Here is a 27,796-nt window from a genome sequence, read left to right as displayed (position 1 = left end):
CATAGATAAAAGGCAAAATAATTCAGGAAGACATTGACGTGTTATAACTTTTGTGAGTTAAACTTTATGATAGATTTTTGTAACTTATTCGTTTTTATATGCTTAGTTATACTTATTTTCATGTGTATACTACTGATAGTCTAAATGATGTATTTAAAAAAAGAATAGTACAGACAATTTTGCATATGTTTTAGAAGACTTAGTTGAAAATCTTCACTTGTATGAATCCTTTTTTTAATCAGGTATGACCAATGATATTATAGTAAGCCATACTTCAAAATTCCTTGTAATGCCAAAAACAGCACTTTTAAAATCTTTACTTTTGTACTTTGGATTTTTTATGTCGCAAATCTTGATATTTGACAAAATATTGTGCAAGAAAAATTATAATGACATGCAAAAATTTGTTTTTAAATGTGAAACGAAGTGTTAACAAAAACATGACATATCGTCATCGAAACTCAACACTTAGATGGGGCTGTCAAACATTTTGATTTTATCTATTTTTGTAACAATTGTATGATATCAATTTGATAACTATTTTTAGTATGTTTTGATATATAAATATTTTGACCAGAAAAGGCCTATTTTTCCGGAGCAAATGCGGTCATATCCATTATTTTTCTTGTAAAAGGGAAAAGGGTTGGTTTAGTTGCTCAATTAATAGTTGTCTATGAACTATGAAATGTTTTGTTGACTTATTCACCTCTCCGTCATTTTGCGTTTTGCAATGGCACCATTTTTCATTTTGTTGATGTCAAATTTCCTTTTGATGTCTTCCTCTTCTTTTTGTGAGTTGGTTAATCTGAAAACCCAAGGTTTATTATATTTTTTTTATTTAGAAATCGTTGTACGGATTAATTATGTTAAAAGCCGTACTTTGATTTATAATGGTTTACTTTTACAAATGGTGACTTGGATTTAGAATTATCATTGGCCCTCATACCATATCTTCTTATGTCTATTATTTGTATTTGATCGTCAAGTTTTGGTTATTAAGCCCCATTGCATATACTATAAAATTGAAAATGGAAATGGGGAATGTGTCAAAGAGACAACAACCCGACCATAGAAAAAACAACAGCAGAAGGTCACCAACAGGTCTTCAATGTAGCGATAAATTCCCGCACCCGGAGGCGTCCTTCAGCTGGCCCCTAAACAAATATATACTAGTTCAGTGATAATGAACGCCATACTAATTTCCTAATTGTACACAAGAAACTAAAATTAAAATAATACAAGACTTACAAAGGCCAGAGGCTCCTGACTTGGGACAGATGCAAAAATGCAGCGGGGTTAAACATGTTTATGAGATCTCAATCCTCCCCCTATATCTCTAGCCAATGTTGTTTAGTATAAAAAGAAATTGTTATTAAACATGTTTAGTTAAATACCTATTTGACCTTTTCAATGCAGGGTTCTTCTTTTTTTGTATATTTGGTTAAAATGAATTATAGTGTAGCAGCGAATGTTTGAAAAGACGCTTAGTTAACGATTTTAATTTACTAGTACCTGAATAACTACTGTCTTAAAATGTGTATCGGTTATTCAACTTCGTAAATGCCAAATGTTGAGCCATGACGTTGAAAACAACCATAATCGACGTTACACAACTGTGATCGTAAATACTGCTGTTTCGATAGACTGATCTCAGAAGTAAAATTGAACTCTTTTCTGTTCATGATTTGTACACTAAATTCAATAATATGGCGTATCATAAACATCATACATTATAAGATATAAAAACGAAATGCTGGATGATTGCCAATGAGACAACTGTCCACAAGAGACCAAAATGACACATACATTAACAACTTTAGGTCACCCACACAAAGCCCATACCGCCTAGTCAGCTATAAAAGGTCCCGATAAGAGCCTTTTTAATAAGTGCTGTATCTATAGCATATAACATCTGAAAACTGCAGGGAAAAACACAAATAAAATCACTGTTTTAACTAGAATTATTTGTACATGTAATAAATGTATATATTATAAAGATTTTACCGTAAGTCCGTCGTATAAATTACTTCAGCAGATTCGATATACGTTGAAAAAATTAGTAATAAGTAATATATATGGTTTAACATCTGAACTTCAAATCCGTATTTTTGTTACAAATGGACCGACAATGTTCTGGTTCCTAATAATACTAGGAAGTCTATGTTGTGATGGTCATTTGTAGTTATGATCTAGCGTGTGTCTTGTTTACTGTTTAATTTATGAAGCTTTGTGATTTATTATTATTATCAGGTATTTTTATTTAGTTGTCCTAGTTCAATTAACCCATGAACTTCAAGGTGAAAACCAATTTAAGGGTCGTTTGGTTTTTAAGTGTGTTTAATCTTTTGGATATTCAAGTAAATGAAGTTCGAGTTGACATAAACATTACAAAAGTAAGCTAAATGCTGCACCAGTGAAACGTGATTAGTTCTTTGTTTTCTCAATGAACTGTGCATTGATTTGTAAAATTAATTAACCATATTATGTATCACAGTTTTCGTTATAATATTATACAAGTAAACAGAATTTCAAATTAGTATTAGATTGAAAAGGAAGTATCACATGTGAGGACAGATTTATCAAAATCTTTATTGGTTGAAAATAAGTCGGCATCTCGATGCATTACAGTGTACGATTTGCAAGAACATGTCTCATAGAAAGTGAAAACATTTTATACCATGCTGAACATACACACAGTGAGGACAGAGTTGTTCTAAAATCAGATGCATGATACTGCTATTCTTTTCCGGGCCGTCTACGGATTTTCTTATCCCAGGTATAGATTATCTTAGCCATATTTGGCACAACATTTTGGAATTTAACTATTTACAACACTGGGTCGACGCCTCTGCTGGTGGACAATTCCTCCCTGCAGGTATCACCAGCTCAGTAGTCAGCACTTCGGTGTTGACATGAATACTAATTAAAAGGTCATTTTAATTATTTGTCTGTTGACAAAACTTTAAAGTTTTCGAAAAGCTAAGAATTTTCTTATCCTAGGAATAAATTGACTTATCTGTATTTGGCACAACGTTTTGGAATTCTGGGTCCTCAATGCTCTTCAACTTTATACTTGTTTGAATTAATAACTATTTTGATCTGAGTGTCACTGATGAGAATTATGACGATGAAACGTGCGTCTGGCGTATTAAATTATAATTATAACTATTTGCACCACTGGGTCGATGCCACTGCTGGTGGACGTGTCTTCCCCGAGTGTTACTCCAGCCCAGTATACATTGCACAATTTTTGTGTTATTGCGTTATACACAACTTAAATAAATCACACACAATTTAAATTAACTAAGACAACAGTTGGCTATATATAAAGCTTCCATAAATGAGTTTTAGCAATACGTACAACATTTGTACGTGCACGCACTTTACCTAGTAAGCTAAGATTGGGTTTATGCCAATATTGCCAACCTAAATAAAGACACGTCATTTGAATTAAGCTGCAAAATGTAACGAACTGATAAGTGAAAGACAGATTTTATTTACGGAAAAATGACCTCAGACTTTCTACAAGACCTTGTTTGTTCGTGTTAGGGAAAAAACATTTACAAGCAACATGCTTTAACAAGAAGTAGCGACTTATTTCTTAAACAATATTCAGTCATTAAACACATCGTTTTAGTATAATAAATGATTAATTTTAGTCATAAAAGAGGGGCGAACGATACCAGAGGGACCGTCAAAATCATGGATCGAAATTAAACTGACAACGCCATGGCTAAAACAAAAAATGACAAACAGACAATTCTTAATTTGGATTTGTATCAACGAACCAACAACCTTAAGATAACTCTGTTGTAGTTATTTGTTAGGCTTTGAAATTTCAAACGAGTTACCTTCAAAGAAGTTTATTAATACGTTATTCTGACGTCTTTACAAATATAAAACAAATCAAAGTCGGAACTAAAGCATTGAGGAATACTCTTACTTGACAGTAATTTATTGAATGGATATTTGATTTATTTTAGGATCTATTTTAATTCATCTGGTGATCCGTTTATTTGGCAATCGCCATGGCAGTCAACAGGGTTAAAGAACATCCATTGTTCGACCTGTTTATCAAATACGTTTTGTCAAAATAGACTTTTTACTTTTCGTGTCTTTCGAAAATGTAGTGTGTGCTGTATTGAACACTGTAACCAAGAAATTTATTTCGCATGCAAACGCATATGAATTTAGGTTTTTATCCAAAACAATCTTATGTTTTAATGTAGTTTTCAATTTAGACTTGTATATATGTAGGACTCTAAAGTGCGATGGTACTCTAAAGTGTGATGATCACGCTAAAGTGCGATGGTATACGCTTAAGTGCGATGATGCCTCACGCTAAAGTACGATGGATGATTGTTTGCTAATATACAATGGTATAGCACATTAAGGTGCGATGAAACAATGGGCTAAGCTTCGAGGGCTTGAAAAAATTAATTCATGCATATAAAAAAACAAGTCTTTTTGCAAAACTTAGTATGTTAAGGAATACCATATCAAGTGATAGGCTTTATCTCGTGGAGAGTTGTCTTAATGGCAACCATACCACATCTCCTTTTTTATATTTATAATTTACTGGTAGGCTTATGTGATTGTTTCTAAATTCAGAAGACTGACCACGTTATGAATGCTAAAATGTAATTTAGATATAGAATAATATATTTCCTGTAAATGAATTTTTAACAATTCAGAGGTATTGGATATTAATGAACATGTAGATTGCCGTCCACACATTTAAAAAAATATATAAATGTAAACACCTCCTCTTACAGTCGTCAGTTGCAAATAAAAAATTTGGTCATTGTCTGAATAAGTAAAATGTATTTGTAGAAAGCTTTAACATGTTTAATTAAGATACGAGAGAAAGGCGGAGTTCGTTGAGCCTCCTTTTTTTTAGTAGTGAGTAAAAATATGTTATATTTTCCAACAATGTACAAATTGATGTATTAGCCGACAATTTATAATTATAAATTTCACTTTACCTAGCAGCAACAAAACGACTTCAACCGCGTATGGAGTATACATACAATTTAAACAATATTCACGAGCTTGCAGCTGCTTCTCACACTGTGTAACACATCATCGGTATCACACCAACAATTAATTAGCAAGGTATATGTATTTGTCATTAAAAATGTCGTCCTTGTTTTCCTAAAAGTTCATCAAAAAGTTCCAAGACCTATTGATAAATATTTAATGTCTATTTGACATAACGGTCTTGAGCATTGTTTGTAGAGTTTTAGATTCTAAATGCTGAAGTTAAGCATCCTTTATTTTAATTTATTTACGCCATTTTTGATTAAGTGCTGCTATGTTTCTTTTGGTCGTTTGACCTGTTCAGAGACTCGTTTTGATGCATCCATCCACCGGGTCTTTGCAATTGTTAACTTGTACCATTCTAAGTGAATGTGGAAGATGGGGTGCAATTTGGACACATAAGATTTTACAGTGATGTTTCTATTTGTATAACGCTAATAATTGTTTGCTGTTAATCTTTTTTGAAAATTGCATAGTTAGTTCACTTTGTCGAGAAGGCAATGTGAGCTATTGCAATCCCTCATATCTACATTCCTGTCCTCAATAATGGGACGTGACCATTGTTAAAGACACGCATATATCAAGGTCAGCAATACATGCTCTTCAGACCCCATAATTTAATCAGTAAACATATGCATTTATTTGCGTAAAGTAATTGTAACATGAATAAACTATAAACAAGATAAAACATTGTTTTGGTGTGTAGCAACCACAAGTATAAATCAATACATCCTACAGTATTTCTGTATTGAAGTACACGTTAAAAAAAGTATAACATAGTTGAAAAGTGTCGCTATTCGGAAAGAAATTGACGAGATAGAATTTAAGTAATTGATATTTCAGATAATCATTTTTCAAATTGTTCATATTATTCTTTTATATTTTATTAAGTTGTGTTTTCATTGATATTTTATTGCATAATACTGATAATCTAAACGAAGTCTTTGAAATGTTTAAGAATAACAATTATATAAACTAATCCATAGAAATAGTTGTTAAATTCTATGAAGTTTCCTAGCAAATTTATAAGATATTTGTACAAATTTTGTAAATTTCATTTTACATAATTTTGCATACTTTCCTTAATGTTATAGTCAAATTCAATATTTTTAATAAAATCTAAAAGGTAAAATGATATAATTGTTAAACACCTTTTGAAAGTTGGTAAACCAGTTTGCCACATATGCATATGAAAAATTGTTATTCATCTGTAAAATAATATGTTCTTTTCATTACCAGATATAACAAAACAATTTACAAGTAATACCTACTATATTCTTCCTTAGTATGACTTAACCCAATCTTTTTTTATAACTGTTCGAAAGATTTTTTGTGTTAGTCTGAGCATTTGATAAAAATATGCCGGTATATAATTTTAAAACGGTAAATTTATAGATTATGATAAGTGTGAGTTTAAAAAAATATATATAAGAAGAATGTTAATAAATATATTGCTATCAATGTCTTATAATTCTTTTATTCCCATATAGGTTGTAAGTCAAAAAAATATTATTTAAAAAAATCATAGAAAATTTCATAATTAAACATGTTTTGATTATCAAAACTCATATCAACACTAAGATGTAAGACTGAATATACTACATTTTAAGATTTATCGATTTTTTTGTTAAAATGGTGGGCACTATTTACAGAATATATTGGATGCTTTAATATTCTAGTGTGTTAGGTTCTTTGCCTTTTTTTAAGGAAACATATACTGGGAATAGTGTCTAACCCTTCGTATGGTGTTTACATATCTCAGTTGATACGTTATGCTCGTGCATGTTCACACTATATGGACTTCATATACAGAAGTGTGCTCCAAAAACAGAAACTGCTCCAACAAAGTAATGAGTAAATTTGTAGTTAGTCACCACTTTGATGTTATTATGTATATCTATTATATAGTCATTTTTATAAATTTACTGTTTGCAAAAGTATGAATTATTCTATATGATAAGGACGTTTTTATCCAAGGCAGAAAACTTAAGCCGTATTAGGCACAACTGTTTGAAACATTTGGTGCTCAATGCTCTTCAACTCTGTTCTTGTTTTGGCTTTCGTATTTTTTTTTATCTGAGCGTCACTAGCTGGTCTTGTGTAGACGAAACAAGCGTCTAATGTATTAAATTATAAACCTCGTACCTTTTGATAGCTATTATTCGTGAGTTTCTCTGTCCTATATATTGTACCATGTATAGTATAAAAAGTAAATTCACAAAAATACTGAAATTAGAGGAATATCAATTCGGAAATTTCATAATCACATGGCAAAATTGTAGTCTTGTCTTGAAGTGTTGTCATTTTAATATTCAACATTGCCATAAAAGCAGGAGGTTTGGTTAGCCACAAAACTTGGTTAAACCCACCATTTGTTTCTTTAAATGTCCTGTACCAAGTCAGGAAAATTGTCATTGGTATATTATCGCTCGTTTTTGTGTGTGTTACATTTTAGTGTTATGTTTCCGTTGTGTCGTAGTTCTCTTATATATATTTGATGTGTTTCCTCAGTTTTAGTTTGTAACCCGTATTTGTTTTTTTTTTCTCAATCGATTAATCAATTTCGAACAGCGGTATTCTAATTTGAACTTCGTTGTTAATATAGATATCAGCAGATTTGGTATGAGCGCCAGCTAGAAAACTCTGTTCTTCAAAGATGATGTCATACAACAAATATGACTAATTCCTATAGGCTTCATGATGAGGTTTATGAGTTTGACTGTCCCTCTGGTTTCTTTCGCCCCTCATTCACTGTTCATTTTTATATCAATAAATTGAACCTGTAAATTACAGATTTTACGCTTGTTCAACCAATTTTTTTAATTCTATTTTAAGCGTTCAAATTTGAAGAATATGAAATAAAAATGCTTAACAATTCACTTAATGTTTTGTTTGTAGATTCAGTTACACTAAACATAACGTGTACACGTAAAAGGTATGGCAGAAGGAGGAAACGACAAAAATGATAAATACACTCCACTATCTGGTAATGACTCTTTTTGTCCAGAACGATTTAGATAAAAAATATATATACTACAATTATGATTTAAAAAAAAAAACACGAAGAAGTCACGTGGCCAATTTGTGTATATGGACCGTCAGCGAATGAGAGTGACATCCTAACACAAAGAACACAATTTTCATGAATTAATAATTGAATCAACAACGATAGATTTACAATCAGCATCAGTGTTCTTTTGGTAGCGTGTTCGCCTCGTGTGCGGAAAATTGTTGGTATGAAAACCGGTCGCTCATACCAAAGACTTTACAATTGATTTTTGTTACTTCTCTACTTAGCATTTAGGAGTATGACGAATACTGGTTGGCTTTGAGACAAAATGTTGTGTCCTGGTAGGATGACATGTATTTCAAGGGATTGTTACCTTGTGAAGTATATAGGAATTAGTATGATTGCCAATGAAAAATTCTTCATCTTAATCACAATGTATTAAAAGTAAACAATCATAGGTCAAAGTTAGGTCTCCAATACGGACCCTTGGCTCACATCGAACAGCAATGCAGGCTATAAAGGGCCCGAAAAATTGCTATTGTAAAACAATTCAAACAAGAAAGAAAATCAACATTAAAAATGTATATACGAAAAATGAGAAACATTTATGAACCACACCAACAAATGACAACCACTAAACAACATGCTCCTGACTAAGGGCAGGTACATACAAATGCAGCGGGTTTAAACGTTTCACAAACGTCGATCTTCATCAGATGCCGAAACAGTAATGTAACATGACACCGTCAAAAGACACATTGTAAATTGACGTACTTTTTAAATTACAACTTAGTGTGCAGGTATAGTGCAAATTAGCGTTTATATTCATTTAGCATGAACTTTCGAAAGTTCTTACAGGTATGAACTCCTTCAAAATGTATAAATCCGCGCATGCTTGGCTTCCTATTTTTATTTAGTTATTCTTTTTACATGAAAAGACATTTTTACGTAAAAGGCGGATGACGAAGTATTTGTTGAAACTTTCGAACCAGGAAAACATCAAATGACAATATTTCCTCAACCTAACATTACATCTTATAATAGCAAAAGCTCTTAAACAAACAATTATTTATCTTCCTCTTACAAGATTTCAAGAACAAAACCATAACCCAAACTATTCACTCATTCCCAATGAACACATCTAAAACACTCGATAACCAGAAAGATTTTTGTTTTGGAGGCTTTTCTATTTGAAATTATTGTTGAGAGGTCCCTAATTTTCTATCAGATCCTCTGTTGATAGTTTCCTACTCATAAAATCTTAAATGAATTCGTTAATCAGAAATATCTGACATCTTAAACCTAATTTTCGTGAATGATACTTGCAAAGATATCCTATTTCTTTTCAATTAGGAGTGTATTTTAATTTGCTCATTAACGATCATCACCATTACATTTATTTACCGCTATCAAATTTAGTTAATTGCTTTATTTACAGCTCCTAGGAGAAGAGAGTACAAAGAAGAGGTAATATTTTACAACTATAATAAGAAACCTCTTGAAAATATTTCTGTCATGAAATATACATGTATGAATAAGCAGAGTTGGAGAGAATCGCAATCTTAAACCGAAGTTGCAAGTGCATGAAATGTTAACATATATTTACCTTGATAAGGTATAATTGAAATTCGCCCCAAATAAGGGCATTTCAAAATTCAATATAGTTTATTTCATACATTGAACCTAACAAAAAAATATGCAAATGATTATTGTTTAATTATTGTTTAATCGTATCGCCTATCAACATCAGATTTCCCAGATAATTCGACAATGTTCTTTAAAGCAGTCTTTCATAAAGTGCTGTAATGGCCTTTTATACATTTTTATTATGTATGATAGGAAAAACAAGATCGGAAGAATCGATTCACTTGAATTGAAGAATTTTTCTTAATGTGTGGGTTGTGCTAGAATTTTACCATTATATGAAATGATACAAATTGAAAATAGACGTTGAGTGAAACTTTTAAAAAAAAAGTTTGTTACATTTTATGTCGATTTTTATATTGTATAAGAGGCAACAACAGGATTGTCAGTGGTAGTCTAAATTTCTAGGACTTTTTTCCCGAACGTCCTCTGTTACAGGACCTACTTACTTATTCGATTTATTGTTAATTTGAATATGCACGACATACTTGCCACCAGAAGTTAAGCGATGAACATTGAATCATTTAGAATTGTCCGTTTATAAAAATTGAGGTAGAGCAAATGTCCCCTTATTTTTGTTCACAGAAGGGCCAATTTCAAGAAGTGTTGAAAGATTAAAATTTACGATAAAAATTATAGATGTATTTTGATCAATACTAGTATATCGATTTTGTATATTATGATACGTCTGAAAAAGTTTATTTAACCCCTAAAACAGATTAAAGTCAATTATGCGGAATTCGCCGTGTTTTTAGCTGGGAAAACAAGGAATTCATCGAGAAGGACATTTCGAACCAAAACAAATTTATGTTTTTTTTTATTGTTCTTGTAGTTTATACAACCCATTTCCTCTAAATTGAAACTGGTTTAGTGTCCTACATTTTTGACAATAAAAAAAGTGAATATCTCTAAATTGTACCTATATAGTTGCTTATTTTCCAACGTGTTTACAAACGTTGCAGTGACTCTATCAATAGCAAAAAGAAGTGTGAATGATAGATTCATTTTAAAAATGAGTTCAATTCTCACGTAAATTTTATACATATTTTGTGTTGAAATATTAAATTGTTATGTTTCTATATATAATCTGTTATTCATAGAGTCATTATTGAACATTTTGGCTACATACCATTTTATTAAAGGAAAAACAAGAAAAACTCATTAGCTTAGGATAAATGTGTTGCGTGCTGTGTGGGTTATTTTCTATCCCGGCTACATTTATCATGTATACACAAAGAAAAGTTAAGCCGCCCTCGTTTTGTCGAACTGACAAATATTACGATAAGGGCCATTGGATCCTGGGACAACTGGTGCCATAATTATATTAGTAATGCAGACTGTAAGGACATAACATAAGCTGTAAGAAATACACAACAAATTGCAACACAAATGTTAATTTAATGAACAGATTGTCATGAATGAATGTGACCTACCGAGTTAGACTATTAACTGGATTTGTTATAACATAAGCAACATGACGGGTGTCACATGAGGTGCAGGAGCTGGTTACCCTTCCGGAGCACCTGAGATCACCCCTAGTTTTTGGTTGGGTTCGTGTTGCTTATTCTTTAGTTTTTTATGTTGTGTCATTTGCTCTATTGTTTATCTGTTTGGTTTTTTTTCCTTTTTAGCCAGGCGTTGTCAGTTTATTTTCGATTTATGAGTTTGACTGTCCCTCTAGTATCTTTTGTCCCTCTTTTGTCACAAAACCGCAAGTCCAGTTTCTACACTAAACGTGTCCATTTCAAGTATGGATCTTCTGAGTTCATTATGCATGATACTGATGTCATTTTACTTAGAAAACATAAGTCTGTTAACGTTATCCATAGTTCAGTATTCAATATCGGGTGAAACCATCAAGTGATTAAAAGCAGGCATAAACCGTGCATCTCATCCCTCAAATTAGTCTTCGGATTTCTCGCTGTGATATATACCGCCATTCCCGGTTCAACTGCTGCCAACGGACGTAAATTTTGTGCAGGTGGTTCGATTGCCTGTACCCGACGGCCAAACGTGTCCGAAATATACTCTATCGGAATTAGATCCGGGCTCATGGCAGGCCTTGGGTGAGCAGTTACTGCTTCGCCTTGCAAAAATGCGATAACCGCCCTTAAACGTTACAACCTAGCGTTGTCATCCATAAATACAGGTCTTGGAGCTAATTGGTGGTTATAAAAATGAGGTACAACTACTGGCCGCAGAACTTCTCTGATGTATTGATCACCATTAAGGTTTCCTCATATAGTGACCAAATCCAATTTGCGGTAATGAGAGATGTTTGATGTTCCTACAGCTGGGTATATGCTGTATTTTGATGTCTCTCAATCTTCGATCTGTTACATGCAGAAGAAAAACCGTCTCTCGTTTAACCAATAGATCTTGCACCAGTTCTTCGAGTTCCAACAACGACGAGCTAAGCACCATGCCAAACGAAGTCAGTTAACATGAGACGTCTTATTACCTTTCTTGACTTCAGTCCTGCTGATTTCAACCGGATCCTCAAGGTTCCGGTTGATAGCTGTCTATAAGATGACCATTCTCTTATAAAAGCAGGAATTGTTGCGAATGGTATTCGTCTAACCAGGCCTTGCAGTGCCCTACCTTCACCTTCGCAGCGATGTTACCAATGGTCTACCGGATCTAGGCAAGTCTTTTACGCTATTGGTTTGGATGTCTTTCACAAGCCTGCTGACTACAGTATAATAGTAGCCCGTGTGACATCAAATAGCTTTATATGATAACCCTGATGAGCGCATGCCGATAATCTGTCATCTTTGAGACTCCGTTATTCGTCTACGTACCATGTTCACAGATGGTGAATAAAGATTTCAAATCGACAGACTCAAATATTCAAATTTGAAGCGCGGGGAAACTGCATTTTGTGATTTGCATGGGAGGCATGGTTTACGTGCATTATACCTCGATATCTTAATAACCGGTCAAACCTGTATGATCACAACTTTTTAAAGGAACATTGGTCTTGTTAAAATCTATAATTATATTCAAATTAACATTTCGGTAAAAAAAAATATAATACAATATATCAAGAGGTGCTTAACTTCTTCTTTGTGTATACATGCAATGCACAATTGCCGGAAGTACGTGATTATTAAGCAATGAATCCCAAATGTTGTGTTTTTTGAGTTACCAATAATAAAAAAGGTCATAGTAGAAAAAATTTAAAACAACAAAAACCATGTTTACGAAACACTTAACAAGAACGGTTATAAAAATGGTATTTAAATGTTACATATTCAGACACACTCATATTGCCAATCAACCAACTGTGTATATACTTCTACTAAATTTACTACCACCGTTCCTGTACCGGTGTCTAGGTCGTCAGAAGACACCACAGAACAAATCAACAACACTATCAAGCCTGACTGTATGTAAAACATCTGCAAAGTGTTGCATCTGTATCACAACAAAGGGTCCATTTGTTACAATGCCAGAAATGACCAGATTATACGTGTTTGTAACACGAAGTGTTCTAGCACCAACCAGTGTTAGATGTCGTCCGGTTCGAAAAGGCGGTAAAACATTGAAAAACTCGGGACAGAGATAGATGCATCCAGGTTGCGGAAAACAACAAAACAACATCCCAGTTAAATGCGCCTGATATTATAGATCGATCTTGAATCAGATTAGTTGATGTTTTGTGATCTGTTTTTAAATTTAAAGCCCTTTTTATTTTGTTGGTATTAAGCTAAACAAAGCAATAAGTTATACATGTTATATAAACGCTACAAATCACCTACCAATATTAATACGCTTACTTCAGTAAAATATTTCTTTTTTTAATACAAAACTAATTTTGAATAGATATTAGTTGACAATTCATATTTCAATGTTTCTCATGAACTTTAACAAACAAAATCTATATTGGTTTTAAGGATGTACTTAGGTGAAATTCGAAAAAATCAAGAATTTAAAATTTATACTTTTAATGGGAAGAGCATTAGTTAAGAAACAAAATAAGCTAAAAATATTATTAGGTCATGGAGCTCCTTTTCGAGATATTTTATTTTTAAAATATGGCGGAAAAAGCCTGACTCGGACTTTTACCTTATACTTGCAATGGTATTATTTTGGTCTCAAATCAAAACGAAAATAAATCAAGAATTTGCTTCAATTTTGGCAAATGACCTTTCATGAGCTATGAAGTCTTATATGAAAAGATAAATGGGTGTTATTGGGCAAAATATTTTACCTTGTATCATATGATAAAAAAACAAGGATTCCGAACATCTAACACAAATTCCAGAACCTCACCTCAGTACATCCTTAATATACCTAATATCCCTTTTTGGCCTTGTTTATTGTAGGAATACCTGTTCAAGGTATTAAAATAGATGAGTTCATGTACTTTAATTAGCATTAGATTAATAAACCTCGTTGGTTGTCATCTTTGGGAAATCATAATGTTTTGTTGGGATTTTTGTTGGTGCATTTGATGTTGAAGTCAGATCTTTAAAAGCCTCTGTTAAATCTTGGACATTTTTAGAGACTATTTGTTGAATATAAACGTGTCTACTGTCGACGCCCATTTATCCATCAGTTTAAATGTAATGTGTAACGAGTTTCCTGTAGTTACAATGTTACCGACATTATTGAATCAATTTATGCATATATACCTAAATCATAAGGCATGTTTTTTTCTTCACAACTTATTACGAATCTATAGCGTAATATCGTCAATTAATATTTCATTCAGTGATTGTTGATCGCAAACTAATTTGTTCTCGAGTGTGTTGCCGAAGTTAACTGGATGGTGCCATTGATAACACTGAGCACGTGAATTACTATTTACCTGCCGGTGCACGTTTGTTACATTTTTTATCATAGTTTTCTTATCACTCTTGTGTTGTGCAGTGGCTGAAGTTGTCACTAGAGGTCATGTATTTATGTTCCCTGCATGCCGCGAAATTTGGGGGAAAACTACTACTTGAAGATAATACCTCGATACAGGAAATTTGTGAAGATTTTGAAAAAATAAAGAGTTTTCTTTTACAATAAAATCTACATACAACTGTTTTACAGTAAAACTTAGATTCATTTATATAAATAAAGTCTTTTACGAAGTGTCAAATGACTTTAGTTTTTGTCTTTTTCACGCATATTCCACTATCATTTTTATTCATTTTGATAAGGGATAAAACATTCAATATTTTGACCCTATAAATTTTCAAATTACTTGATAAATATACTAATTAAAACGAAACTGTTTTAGGAAGAGAAATCTCCAAAATATGATGAGAAAATCAGAATCATATTAGTTGGAAAAACTGGGAATGGGAAAAGCGCAGTTGGTAACTCAATACTAGGATATGAAGGTTTTACATCAGATCTAAGTGGATCATCAATAACACAAAAAGGAGATATAAAACAAATGATATGGGATGGCAAAGTGGTTATCGAAGTTGTTGATACACCAGGGTTTTTTGATACAGAGATGTCAGTAGATAAAGTTGCACTAGAAATAATTCAGTCGTTTGGGATGATAGCGCCTGGTCCACACGTTATTCTTTACGTGTTTAAGTGTGGCGAAAAGTTAACAGACGAAGAAGAAAAAACTCTAAAGGACTTTAATGAAATATTTTCCGGTGAAGCGAAAAAATTTATGATCATATGTTTTACTCGAAAAGATTCATTAAAAAATAAAAGCCCAGACGAGTTTCTGCGTGATGTCCCAAAGTGGGTGAAAGATTTTATTGCCTCAATAGAACAAAGAACGTTTTTTATTGATAATACATTAGAAAAGAATGAAAATCAGTGGATAGAACTATATGATACAATTAAGCCAGTGGTATTCAAGAATAAGGATAAACACTATACTAATGACATTCTTAGTGAAATTACAGAAAAAATTGAATTGCAGATTGTTGAGGCGGATAAGAATTTGCATATCTTTAGAAGGAAATACGCAATGATAAAACGAAATATCGCTTGCAAGGGGGGCCTTCTTGATTATATAGTAGTAGGAATTTTAGGAGGAGGAACTGGAGCTGTAGTTGGAGCTGCAGTTGGTGGAGCTTTCTTTGCAAGTCCTATACTTGGAGCATATATTGGTGCAGCTGGAGGTCAAATGAGCACTGTAACCAAGGCTATTATCAGAATAAAGCGAAGCAAAGCACGTTATAGATGTGTTTTATCTTGAACATCGGATTCAATAAATTGTTGTAGACATTAATTCTCCTATATTAGAAATACAAAACTATTGAAAACAATCAATATGATTGTATATATATTCTGATTCTTTTGTTTCCTGTTAATGACTGTTAGCTTGAGTAATAAAATTATGATAAATATTCATATGGTTTCATTGATCATTTCAACCAGGATTCTTAACATCACTGCAGCACCGTTGTTAAAAAAATATTTTGTAACTGGAAGGATTAATTTTGAAATATTCTGTATATACATGTAACTACTTAAAATTAAAAGATGATGCTTATGTTAAAGGGGTACTATCTGAAATTCAACACGGAGCCTTGGCTAACATCGAGCAGCAAGCTATAAAGGGCCCCAAAATTACTAGTGTAAAACCTTTCAAACGGGAAAACCAACGGTATAATCTATATAAAAATTAGAAACGAGAAACACTTATGAACCACAGAAACAGGCGACAACCACTGAACGGCAGATTCCTGACTTAAGATAGGTGCAAACAATTGCAGCGGGATTAAATGGTTTTATGGTACCAAACTTTCTCAATTTTCTGAAATTATAGTACAACATCACAACATAGAAAAACACACTATAATATATCAATTTGAAGACTAAACCCAATAAAAAAACCGTAGTAACACAAAGTCTGTGATAAAATGCAAATACATATACATTAATTAGAAAAACAATTGTTCTTTCTTAGTGCTTTCATCTTTCAATGGACTTGTTCCGCTATTCAATGACATAATACCATCGTATGGTTGCACTGCTTTTATTTATCTTATTGTACAGTTGTTCAGACATTTTGAATAAGAAACAGTAACTGTTTTAAACTGTTTTCCCTTGTTTAAATACCGTTAAAGAATGTTTGTCGTTCAACTTGTACTCTGTATGACTCAGTGTCTATTAAAAATATCACGCCTGGTAAACCATCTAATCTCAACCAAATGGTTGAGACGGAAAAAAGTATTCTGGCACTTCCTATTGAGCTTTTCTGGTTCAAATTATCCAAAATAAACATAGGGTATGTCGACTTTTCGTCAATTTACTGAAAATCAATGCGTTTTTTGTAAAATAGGAGAATGTCATGCCATAGATAATTGAATTGTGGTTTCTCTCGTGTATAACATGGACCAATCTGATTTAAAATGACATCGGAATGACTTTTCTCTAGCAGGTAAATGTGGCCAGTGCAGTCAGCTATTGACAAAATGACAGCGATATCATTGATAAACTCACGTATATATCAGTGAATTAGTATTTTTCTAAAACCTTATAAACATGAAATTACAGTTTGTTATTTTTCTTTACTTATATAATTGCATTAAGCGAAATATGCTATAAAGTATCATGAGTGTGTAATGTTGAGATTTTCTGGTATCGGTTGAGATATTCTGGAACAATGTTGAGATCTTCTGGTGAATGAAACTTTCAACTATAGCTTAGTATCAATTACATATACAACCGTCAAAACGTTCCAACTGTAACTTAAATCTTGTCTGTAGTTATGACAGCAGCTTCTGAAGAGACCTTTGGTTGTAATAGAGTCTAAATAGTAAACAACTGTGTGTTTTGTAAAGTATTAAAGTTCTAGCGCTGGGGATCAATAGTCTAGCGTTTGAGATGCAGTTTTGCACAGAAGCTATAGTCAATAATGGTGTAACTGACATCTCCAAAAGCTAGAATTTATTCCTACATCGCTTATCTTGACATCTCAATAGCTAGCTTTTAGATATCTACATCGCTACACTTACATTTGCAGTGCTGGTGTTAACATCAACATACAACTGTATCACTTTATCTACAGAACTTGGTTTTAAAAATCGTTAGCACGGGACAATTAGCATCCCCTGTGCTATATTTACATAATCAGTGCTTAACTGTGAATCTTCAACACTCGACCTTTATTCTGACAGCCTCATATCGTGGTATGTGGTTCCTTCTTTATAAAGAATACATAGACGTGCCACAGGAATGGGTCTCTTTTTTATTGTCAAAATATATATCAACGGGTAGCAATTTCACCAAAGTAAATGTCAGTGGGTCAGTTATTTTCTATAACGTCTTTTCTATGTTTATAATCAATATGAACAGGAGTAAAACTGCAAAGATTGTAGTATTGGTGTTTGAATGAGTCATTGTCACCCATTGTCTAACTACATGCATATTCAAGACGAGTACATGAAAATGTTGCACGAATATAAACCCTCCTATGTACTAGATTGACACGCCGTGTGTGCTTTTGAAATGAAATTGATATACACGTCCACTTGTATTTGTGTACTTCTGGTGAGTTGCCTTTTTCAACTGTTTTTTTTATTCGTTCTTATGTTGTACTGTTATTCCAATGTCCCAGGTTAGGGGAGGGTTGAGATCCCGCTATTACATGTTTAACCCCGCCACATTATGTATGTATGTGCCTGTCCTAAGTTAAGACCATGTATTTCAGTGGTTGTCGTTTGTTTATGTGTTACATATTTCCTTCTTTTTTTTAAAATAAGGCCGTAAGTTTTCTCGCTACAATTGTTTTACAGTGTCATTTTAGGGCTTTCTATAGCTGACTATGCAGTATGGGGTTTGCCGTACGGTGACCTATAGTTGTTAATTTCTGTGTCATGTTGTTCGCTTGTGGAGAGTTGTCTCATTGGCAATCATACCACATCTTCTTTTATATCTATATTTATAGTATACACAAGGTATTGTCCCGCAGTTAATATGTGTCCCTTTTTAACACATTATTCTAAATCTAAGTCTAGATGTGTTTATTTCTCACTTCAGCTGTGATCACAACGTACCGGATAGCACGAACGGACGCCTAACGGATAAAAGAAAAGGGTTTCCGTTGACAAAATTGATATCCGTTGGGAGTCCGTTGATGAAGATACGGATTAAAAACGGAAACGGGACGGACACCTACTGTAAAAAATGGACGCCTACCGGATGTACAACGGACACTTCATCCGTTGAACGTCCCTTAATTCAAAGTTTTGAACATGCTCAAAATTTTCCACCGGACAGAAGGGACATTGATGGATAAAACGTATGCTGAACGGATATAAAACGAAAACTAAGGGATGTCTAACGGACATGAACGGATTGAAAAAAGTTATCCGTTTGGCGTCCGTTTGCGCTATTCAATAAGGTGTGACTGGTGATTAAAACTCCTGTCACACCTCACCAGATAGCGTGAACGGACGCCGAACCGATAACTTTTTTTTTTTGAATTCGTTCATGTCCGTAAGCCGCATGTTGTTATCCGTTAGACGTCGGTCGATATCTGTTTCATTTCGCTCATTGTCGGACTGTCCGCTTTATCAGTCGACGTCCGTTCTGTCCGATGGAAAGCAATGAGCATGTTCAAAACTTTGAACGGACGTTCAACGGATGAAAGGTCCGGTAAGCGTCCGTTTTTTACAATACTCGTCCGTTATGTGTCCGTTTTGTATCCGTTATTTGTCTTATACTAAGGTATATAGGATTTTGAATTACCAATAAGGATATATATAAAATCGATGTCAATTAATAAACATAACTTGCAGCAATTTTTACACCCCCCCCCCCCCCAAGTACCCGAACTATTTGAATTAAGTTTTTTGTCCTTCATTGATTTTTTTATGTTGTCCCTAATGGAAGGGCAGACACGAAAATTACTGAACTAATAGATAATAGATTGATGTTCTCCGTCCGTGGTAATTTTTCAAAAATATCGGAGGTTATGTATTTCTATATCCATCTTGATAGATACCCATGTCGTGGACTTGATACATAATTGTTCTGCTTAACTATGTAAATTGAAAACTTATGCAAATGGTGTTTTTAAAATAAAACACTTCGTAATAGAGAAGAAAATTGTCATTTTATTTGTTTCTATTAACAAATTTTTGTTACTATAGTAAACAATTCAGTAAGCATTTATCGCCTTCTCTAACAAAGAGCTTCAATGCTTTTTTCTATTTCAACCGGGTTTCCGCCTGATACTGCGATCTACACGATTGCATTACGATCGTCAAAAGCATTTTTTTTTAGAGATCGTGGTGCGATCTTGGACTAGTGTAACAGGGTCCGGGGTATAATATTAATGTTGCTGAATATTACCAAATATTAAGGATGTACCCTGAATGCAGTTGTGAACAATCAATCTAAGTTACAATTATTTCAATACAAGTGTGATTACACTAAGTTGGACGTCACTTATAGTACTTGCATATAGCAGTTTTAAAATCGAATCATATCTAAGGCTTGTTTTTGTGATCAGTATTATAATGACAAAAAAAATCCCTCATCGTTCGTGGTGTCCTGCTCTGCCAATTTTTCTTTTATGCGGTGACGTAATATATTTGATGACGTCTTAATGAAAGACATAGATTTGAGACAAAAATTACCCTACATTTGAGTCAATGAAAGACATAGATTTGAGAAAATACAGGACATAGATTTCAGACAATAAAGGATATACATTTGGAACGTCTATGGCGTAATATAGAAAAAAGTAAAAACACAAAAATACTGAACTCCGAGGAAAATTCAAAAAGGAAAATCAAAATCAAAAGGCAAAATCAAAAGTCAAAACACATCAAACGAATGGATAACAACTGTCATATTCCTGACCTTGTACAGGCATTTTCTAATGTAGAAAATGGTGGATTGAACCTGGTTTTATAGCTAGCTAAACCTCTCACTTGTATGACAGTCGCATCGAATTCCATTACATTGTCAACGATGCATGAACAAAACAAACATACTCAAAGAGTAAAAATGTCAAAAATAGGGGTACAACAGTCAATATTGTGTTATCATCTTAATATCACTACATAAACAACAAATGTAACAAAGTAGCACAAAAATGCATACATCAAATTTAACATTCTCATTTTGCTTTTCTTATACGGCTGAATTTATCTATGTAAAGTCTACCCATAAATGAAAGAAGGTTTTCATTACTGGTGTAAAATTGCGCGTTTGAAATTCGCACAGGTAGACATAAAAATAATTTTGTCGTATGACGGCATACATAAATGCAGACTCACGTAAAGTAGATATAACAAAAAACAGACTTACAGTTAAAATAATAAATAAAATAATGGTGTGGTTAAAAGTATGACGGGACACATAAGTACAGTTTCACGTCAAATACGGCTGAATTTATCTATGTAAAGTCTACCCATAAATGATAGAAGGTTTTCATTACTGGTGTAAAATTGCGCGTTTGAAATTCGCACAGGTAGACATAAAAATAATTTTGTCGTATGACGGCATACATAAATGCAGACTCACGTAAAGTAGATATAACAAAAACCAGATTTAACAGTAAAAGTAATAATAATAAATAAAATAATGATGTGGTTCAAAGTATGACGGGATACATAAGTACAGTTTCACGTCAAATGTATATCATAAAAACAGACTAAACAGAAAAAGTAGTCTTATTGAATAAAATAGTTTAGTCATTCATAGTATGTCAAGATCCTTAAGTAAAAGTAATATCAATAAATGAAATAATTTTGCCGTTCAAAGTATGTGGTTTTACGTAACCACAGAGTCACTTCAAATGAATATCTAAAAAAGACATATAAAAGAATACTATAATACGTAATTAAGATGACAACAAACGTCAGTACGCAAAATCTATACTTCAAGACCATCTTGTATTATTTGTGAAGTTGATACGGAATATTTATCAACAAGTTCTGGGTATCTTCCGATGAACTTTTTTAGAAAAAGGACGAGACGTTCTTTGACATACCCCTGGTTCATCAATTTTCTGCTCAGACACTGGTGACGTTTTACAAAGTCTGAATAGGAGCTGCAAGCTCTTGAATACCTAATAAGTTGGGAAATGTATATTCCATATGCAGGTGAAGTTGGTATATTACTAGAAATAACATAGATTTAAGGCTGGATATAGATTTCAGGCTTACATATTTAATAAAATAAAAAAAGAAGAAAATGCAAACAGATCGTTGTATTAAAAATGTTTTCACATTATTTCTTCCGTGTTCTCTCATCAATGATAAACATTCCTAATACAACAGAACAATTTAAAAGTTGTAATTGGTAAAGTCACGTTACAGTCACACTACACAACAATTGTGTGATGTTTAATAACGAGTATCACATTCCCAGTAGGTTAAACTTACTAGTGACTTGTTCGTCAAGATAAAAGTATCTGTTATTTTACCGAATGTGTCTTATTCTTGTTTGTGAAATGTGTGAAGATGTTTAACCTGTCGACGCACCAACAAGTAACGACAAAGTAGTCTTTAAGGGTCAAATATGTAAATTAAGACATACAAACCATATCTGCGCTAACATATATAATAACATTTTGTTTCTATATTATTCTGTTCATTTATCATTGAGACTGACATATCTGTTTTAGGTTGAATTAATTTACCATTTTAACAGACAATGTCAGTAGTCTTATAATGGCTCGTATCACACATACTCTTTTTGTTGTATTTTGCACTGCCCTTCACAAGGGGTCTTGGTAGGCAACATTGTTTTTTTCAGACATCTGTTTGTTGCCTCAAATGGTTATACTTTGAACGAATATGTTCATCAAATACATCTTTTTTTCAATTTTTTTTATGTATTCGTGACACATTAGAAAAGAACAGATTCATAACATTTTTTTTTCTGATGCGTATATTAAAAAGCAGTTATGTTTGTTAGGTGTTGTTCATATTTTATTTCTATCTGCAAATTATATGCAATCTATTTTAATCCTGCCCATAAATTATATGCGCTTTCCAAGAACACGAGGAAACAAATATAGTGGAATTCAGTAAAATATACAAAAAAACGGAAACAGCAGTCACGAGATCATCATACGGGGTATTATATATTAAAACGTAAGCAAACAACCGACATTTACCTAATTCTATCTTACTTTTGAGATATAGTTTTTCATATGTGGAGTAATTTTTCTGCTGTTTCAGAAATTTCATATGTTCAAATTTTTGTGATTTTTAATGCCTTTTCACCGTCGTATGTGACGTCATTTTCTTAATTTACTGCGTTGAGGCCTGGACTGAGTCGGGTGTGTCTATTCTGTACAGGCGCGGATCCAGAGGGGGGTTCCGGGGGTTGGAACCCCCCCTTTTTTTGGACGATCAATGCATTTGAATGGGGACATGTAATTGGAACCCCCCCTTTGTCCTGGGTTAGGAACCCCCCCCCTTTTTAAAATGGCTGGATCCGCCCCTGATGTATTCGTGTTTGTTTTATATAATGAGTTAAGACTTCAGTTTCATTATGTATATCTGTTATATTCATTTGATAAAATTTACTGTTTGCAATAGCATTAATTGTTCTAAATAATTAGGATGTTCTTATCCCAAGCATACAAACTTAACCGTATTTGACACAACCTTTTTCAACTTTTGATCTTCAGTGCTGTACAACTTTGTACTTTTTTTCGCTTTCGATCTTTTATATCTGGGCGTCACTGGTGAGTCTTGTGTGGACGAGGCGCGTTTTTGGCGTATTAAATTTTTAACCTGATGCTTTTTTTTATTCATTAATCATGTGTTTCTTTGTCTAATACGTTTTCCTATTTATTTGTATTGTAGTCCTGTAATATTATGTTGTCATTTCTATGTTATATTTAACATTGCCATTAAAGAGCGAGGTTTGGCATGCCACAAAACCAGGTTCAACCCACCATTTTTTCCTTTAAAAATGTCCTGTACCAAGTCAGGAATATGGCCATTGTTATATTATAGTTCGTTTCTGTGTGTGTTACAATTTAACGTTGCGTCGTTTGTTTTCTCTTATTTTTGAGTGTAAATTGACATTGCGATAAGGTTTTGATGTTATATTTGTTATTCTCGTGGGATTTTGTCTGATGCTTGGTCCGTTTCTGTGTGTGTTAGTTACATTGTAGTGTTGTGTCGTTGTTCTCCTCTTATATTTATGCATTTCCGTCAGTTTTAGTTTGTTACCCCGATTTTGTTTTTTGTCCATGGATTTATGAGTTTGAACAGCGGTATATTACTGTTGCCTTTATATATATATGTATATATATATAACGAATGATCGTTCTGTGATGTTCAATTTAAACAAAAGATCATCAGTCTGCTCGCATAACAAAAAACAAATAAGTTTGAATTTAGTTGAGAAGAAGTGAAATATTAGTTCGGACTTGAAAATAGTAGAAAACCACACAATCACTGGAAGAAGTAAACATTGTCGATTTTGTCTCTAGGATTTGTCAGACACATCAAAAGACAAAAATCGGATCTTAAATTGAAGCAGGCCATGGGACACAAGCTCGTGTAATATAAAATTCTACTCAAGACAATATTCCCCAATAGTCATGCAATAACCCATCAAAATCTGCATTTACTTAATATTAGATTAAGTTGGACAGTTCTAGTCCTCTCGGCTCACCGCTCGCTTACTTATTTGTACAAATTAGGTCGTTATCTTCTCCATTGAATTGTTTTATATTGTTTTTTTCAGTGTTTCGGGCAAAATGGTTGCCTATATATAACCGCTTACACCCACTTCATTTGAACTTTGATGAATAGTTGTCTCATTAGCTATCATACCACATAACTGTATTTATAAAGAGAAAATTGTTTCACTAAAGATACGATACAACATGTCGTATCGTAATCATTTATCGTAGATATACGACATGCATAAGACATGTCGTAATTTGCATTCTAATGCAATTATTTTGTATCAATGGTTCTGATTGGATGATAGTAAGCGTAAAATTCTCTATCTGCTTGACTGTAACTAAGGAAGCCGACATTTTGAATAGCGGAATGTATTGACAAGTAATTTTTACAATAATAAGCAAAAAACTCGTATGTTGCACCTAAAAATCCCCTTTTTATCAAATTTTATTACATTCTGAGGCGGACAAGAAGCCAGATAACGCCCGGTGTTTAGGTGTGACGCCCGAAGCATACCTAATACGTCACCTAGTTTAGGGGCCAAAGAAGATAACATATTTTCGCGAAATTTTCTCTAATGAAAATTTTACACTCCGCTACACGTCGCCAGGTAAACTAAATTTGCGATAGTAAAACTACCGATGGACGTCCGCAAAGCTTCAAATATAATACAGTTATCTATTAATTCTCTAACGTTGTCGTAGTACTGTTGCAAGTTTCTCCTAGTTAAATCTAGAGAACTATTATTTTAAGTAACAAACGAAGATTTTTTCAACAAGTGCCCGATTTGATAACCAGTGGATGCGATTTTCTCAGTTTGTGTATTAAGATACCTCGAACTGACCTCCTTGTCGATTTCTGAGATTTAAACAACGACAAATAACCCTGTTGCTGAGTACCCCAGTACAATTGTAGTACTCGAATACTCGTTTGCCTTTTATACATCTGCAGATATTTCTCCTCACATTTTCTCTGAATTTGTGGTTTTATTGGCATGTTTCTAATTTCGAACAATAATTAATATAAAGATATGTTATTTTTAGAAGCGGTGATCAGTTATTGGCCAAAATAAACTAGCGATACACATGAAAGAGAGGCGAAAGATACCAGAGGAACAGTCAAACTCATAAATCGAAAATAAACTGACAACGCCATGCATATGGCCTGAAATGAAAAAGACAAACAGACAAATAATAGTACACACGATACAACATAGAAAACTAAAGACTAAGCATGACATTAACAAGAAAAAAGTTATACTTTATAGTCATACAGTTTGAGACCATCAACAATACGTTTGTTTTTCGTTGCGATGTCAACATATTTTAAATAGCATTATGAAAGGCAATAACAAAAACACCATATCCCATCAAAAATTCAAACCTTTCACTAGACGTTAAAGATTTATCCGAGTACTCGAGTACTGGCGAGTATGATGACCGAGTACTCGAGTATGAAATTTCAATTCTTTTGACATCCCTACCATTTAGAAATTAGTATTTTCATTTCAAATTTCAATGCAGAAAGACATATAAAAACAAACTTAATTCTAATCGTAAAATCCAGACTACATAAATAGAGCTGCATTGGAAACGTCGTAGAAGGTAATTAATAACGATATTCACAATCATGACTTTATTGATATAAACCATCGCGTTCCATCTTTTGCGGCGACGATAACCGAGGAACAGTCAATTCGGTGGTAATAGCCTTTTTTTTTGAAAACCAGAAATGAAACGAAAGAGCGATTTTGGCCCGACAGACGAGGACAAAGTATGCATCAAGAGTATTTGCTTTCTGTTACCTTGTGAATTATTGTTAAAAATCCTGTCTAAGAAAAAGCTGTGTTCTTATTCATCTAGCATAAACATGTTCTCGTCATACTCATAATCAACATCATGAGATAAGAACAAGTTATTATGTAGATACTGAAATGGGTTCAAACTGATTTGTTACAGATAATAAAGACTAGACTTGTTTAACGTTTAACGAGGATAAAGACACTATTCGGGAATATGTAAAAAGTCTTGGCTTTGCTCATTGTTAAAGGCCGTACGGTGACCTATAGTTGTTAATGTTTTTGATCTTTTGTAGATAGCTGTCTCATTGGCAATCATACCACATCTTCTTTTTTATATTGTTCAAGTTGTGTTTTCGTTAGATGAAATCTTATCATTAATTTATATTTTGTTACTTGAAATATTGTCTTTACTCAATTATTATTTCCAGATCAATGCTAAGGACATGATAAGAATTATTCTAGTTGGAAAAACAGGCTCGGGGAAGAGTTCAACCGGAAACACTATCATAGGAGATAACACTTTTAAAACGAATATTTCTGCATCTTCAATCACAGAATCATGCAGACATGCGATTATTAGACCACGAGGAAAAGATATCAAACTGGTGGATACACCTGGTTTTTTTAAAACAGGTATGTCAACTGAAGAAGTTAAATTGAAAATCTTAGACTGCTTTTCGATGGTCGCCCCAGGTCCTCACGTTTTTTTGTATGTCTCAAAGATTGGCAGATATACAGACGAAGAGAAACAGTCTTTGCATGATTTTCTTCAACTTTTCCCTGGGAATCCTTATCCATATACCATAATGCTTTTTACTGGGAGTGATGATTTCGTGAAGACAAACGAAACAGAAAGAACAGAAAATCAAGAGAAGGAAATAAAAAAATCCGAGATGAAGTATTTAACGAAACTTCCACAAGAATTTGAAAATTTCTTTAAAAAATGCAATCAACGATTCATGTTTTTCAGTAACGAATTAAAAGATCGCAATAGCATTGAAAAGCAGACAGAATCCTTATTAGACCTAATTGATCAAATGGTGGCGGAAAATGACTATGAATTCTACTTAAACGATAATCTTGAGGGCATAAAAAGAGATATAAAGACATCTGCTAGTAATGCAATTGTCTCGAGGGGAAAGTACGCAATGAAGTTACTTGAGTACATCAGCAACTTTTCAATTCCTGTTTGGATTTTCGTGATTACATCGGCAAAGCTTGGATATGCGGAAGATAGTTGGAGATTATATGGATTGCTTTTTGGAATGGGTGCACTGGTTAAAGTAGGCAAAATTATCCTACAAAATCACACGGAAAGTAAACTTGAAAAGATAAATAAAGTACTTAAAAAGGATAATTCTGTCTGTGTTGTTTCATAAACTAGAATGCATGAATGATAATTGACAGTTTGGATTGAAAGAAGTTCAATGATTGATAAAACACTTGTAAAACTAAAAAAATAAATTTATTATTAAAAAATGTAATATTTATTCATTTATATTTTCTGTTACACCATAACTGTTGCAACATAATTTAGATAAACAAATTACATGCAGGTACTTAAATGTCTCATGGTAGGAGGCTTGCACATTTTATTGTATTCAAATTTGTCATTCAAGCAATATTTTCATTCTCTTTTAAAATATCATATATATATATATATCAACAGATGTATCCATAAGATCACCAGCAATAGATGTATCCATCGGATCACCAGCAATGATG

At 33.1% G+C, this 27,796-nt stretch overlaps 1 protein-coding gene across 2 annotated transcripts; it reads left to right on the top strand.

Annotated features, from left to right (window-relative positions):
- Positions 1-27,561, top strand: LOC143074743 (GTPase IMAP family member 9-like). 2 transcript variants are annotated; one of them, XM_076250047.1, is made up of 4 exons: positions 1-52; positions 7,939-8,026; positions 9,489-9,517; positions 26,500-27,561. In XM_076250047.1, exons 2-4 carry the CDS (start codon positions 7,978-7,980, stop codon positions 27,448-27,450), a joined length of 1,029 nt encoding a protein of 342 aa, XP_076106162.1. In that variant the 5' UTR covers positions 1-52; positions 7,939-7,977; the 3' UTR covers positions 27,451-27,561. The 2 variants fall into 2 exon arrangements, with proteins under 2 accessions (XP_076106162.1, XP_076106163.1); XM_076250048.1 differs by lacking the exon at positions 26,500-27,561 and adding an exon at positions 14,928-15,971.
- Positions 27,562-27,796: the final 235 nt, after the last annotated feature.

Source organism: Mytilus galloprovincialis, chromosome 5 (assembly GCF_965363235.1).
Source record: "Mytilus galloprovincialis chromosome 5, xbMytGall1.hap1.1, whole genome shotgun sequence".
Taxonomy (NCBI): domain Eukaryota; kingdom Metazoa; phylum Mollusca; class Bivalvia; order Mytilida; family Mytilidae; genus Mytilus; species Mytilus galloprovincialis.
The sequence above is the reverse complement of the archived record's forward strand: the minus strand, read 5'-3'. Positions and strand labels throughout refer to the sequence as shown.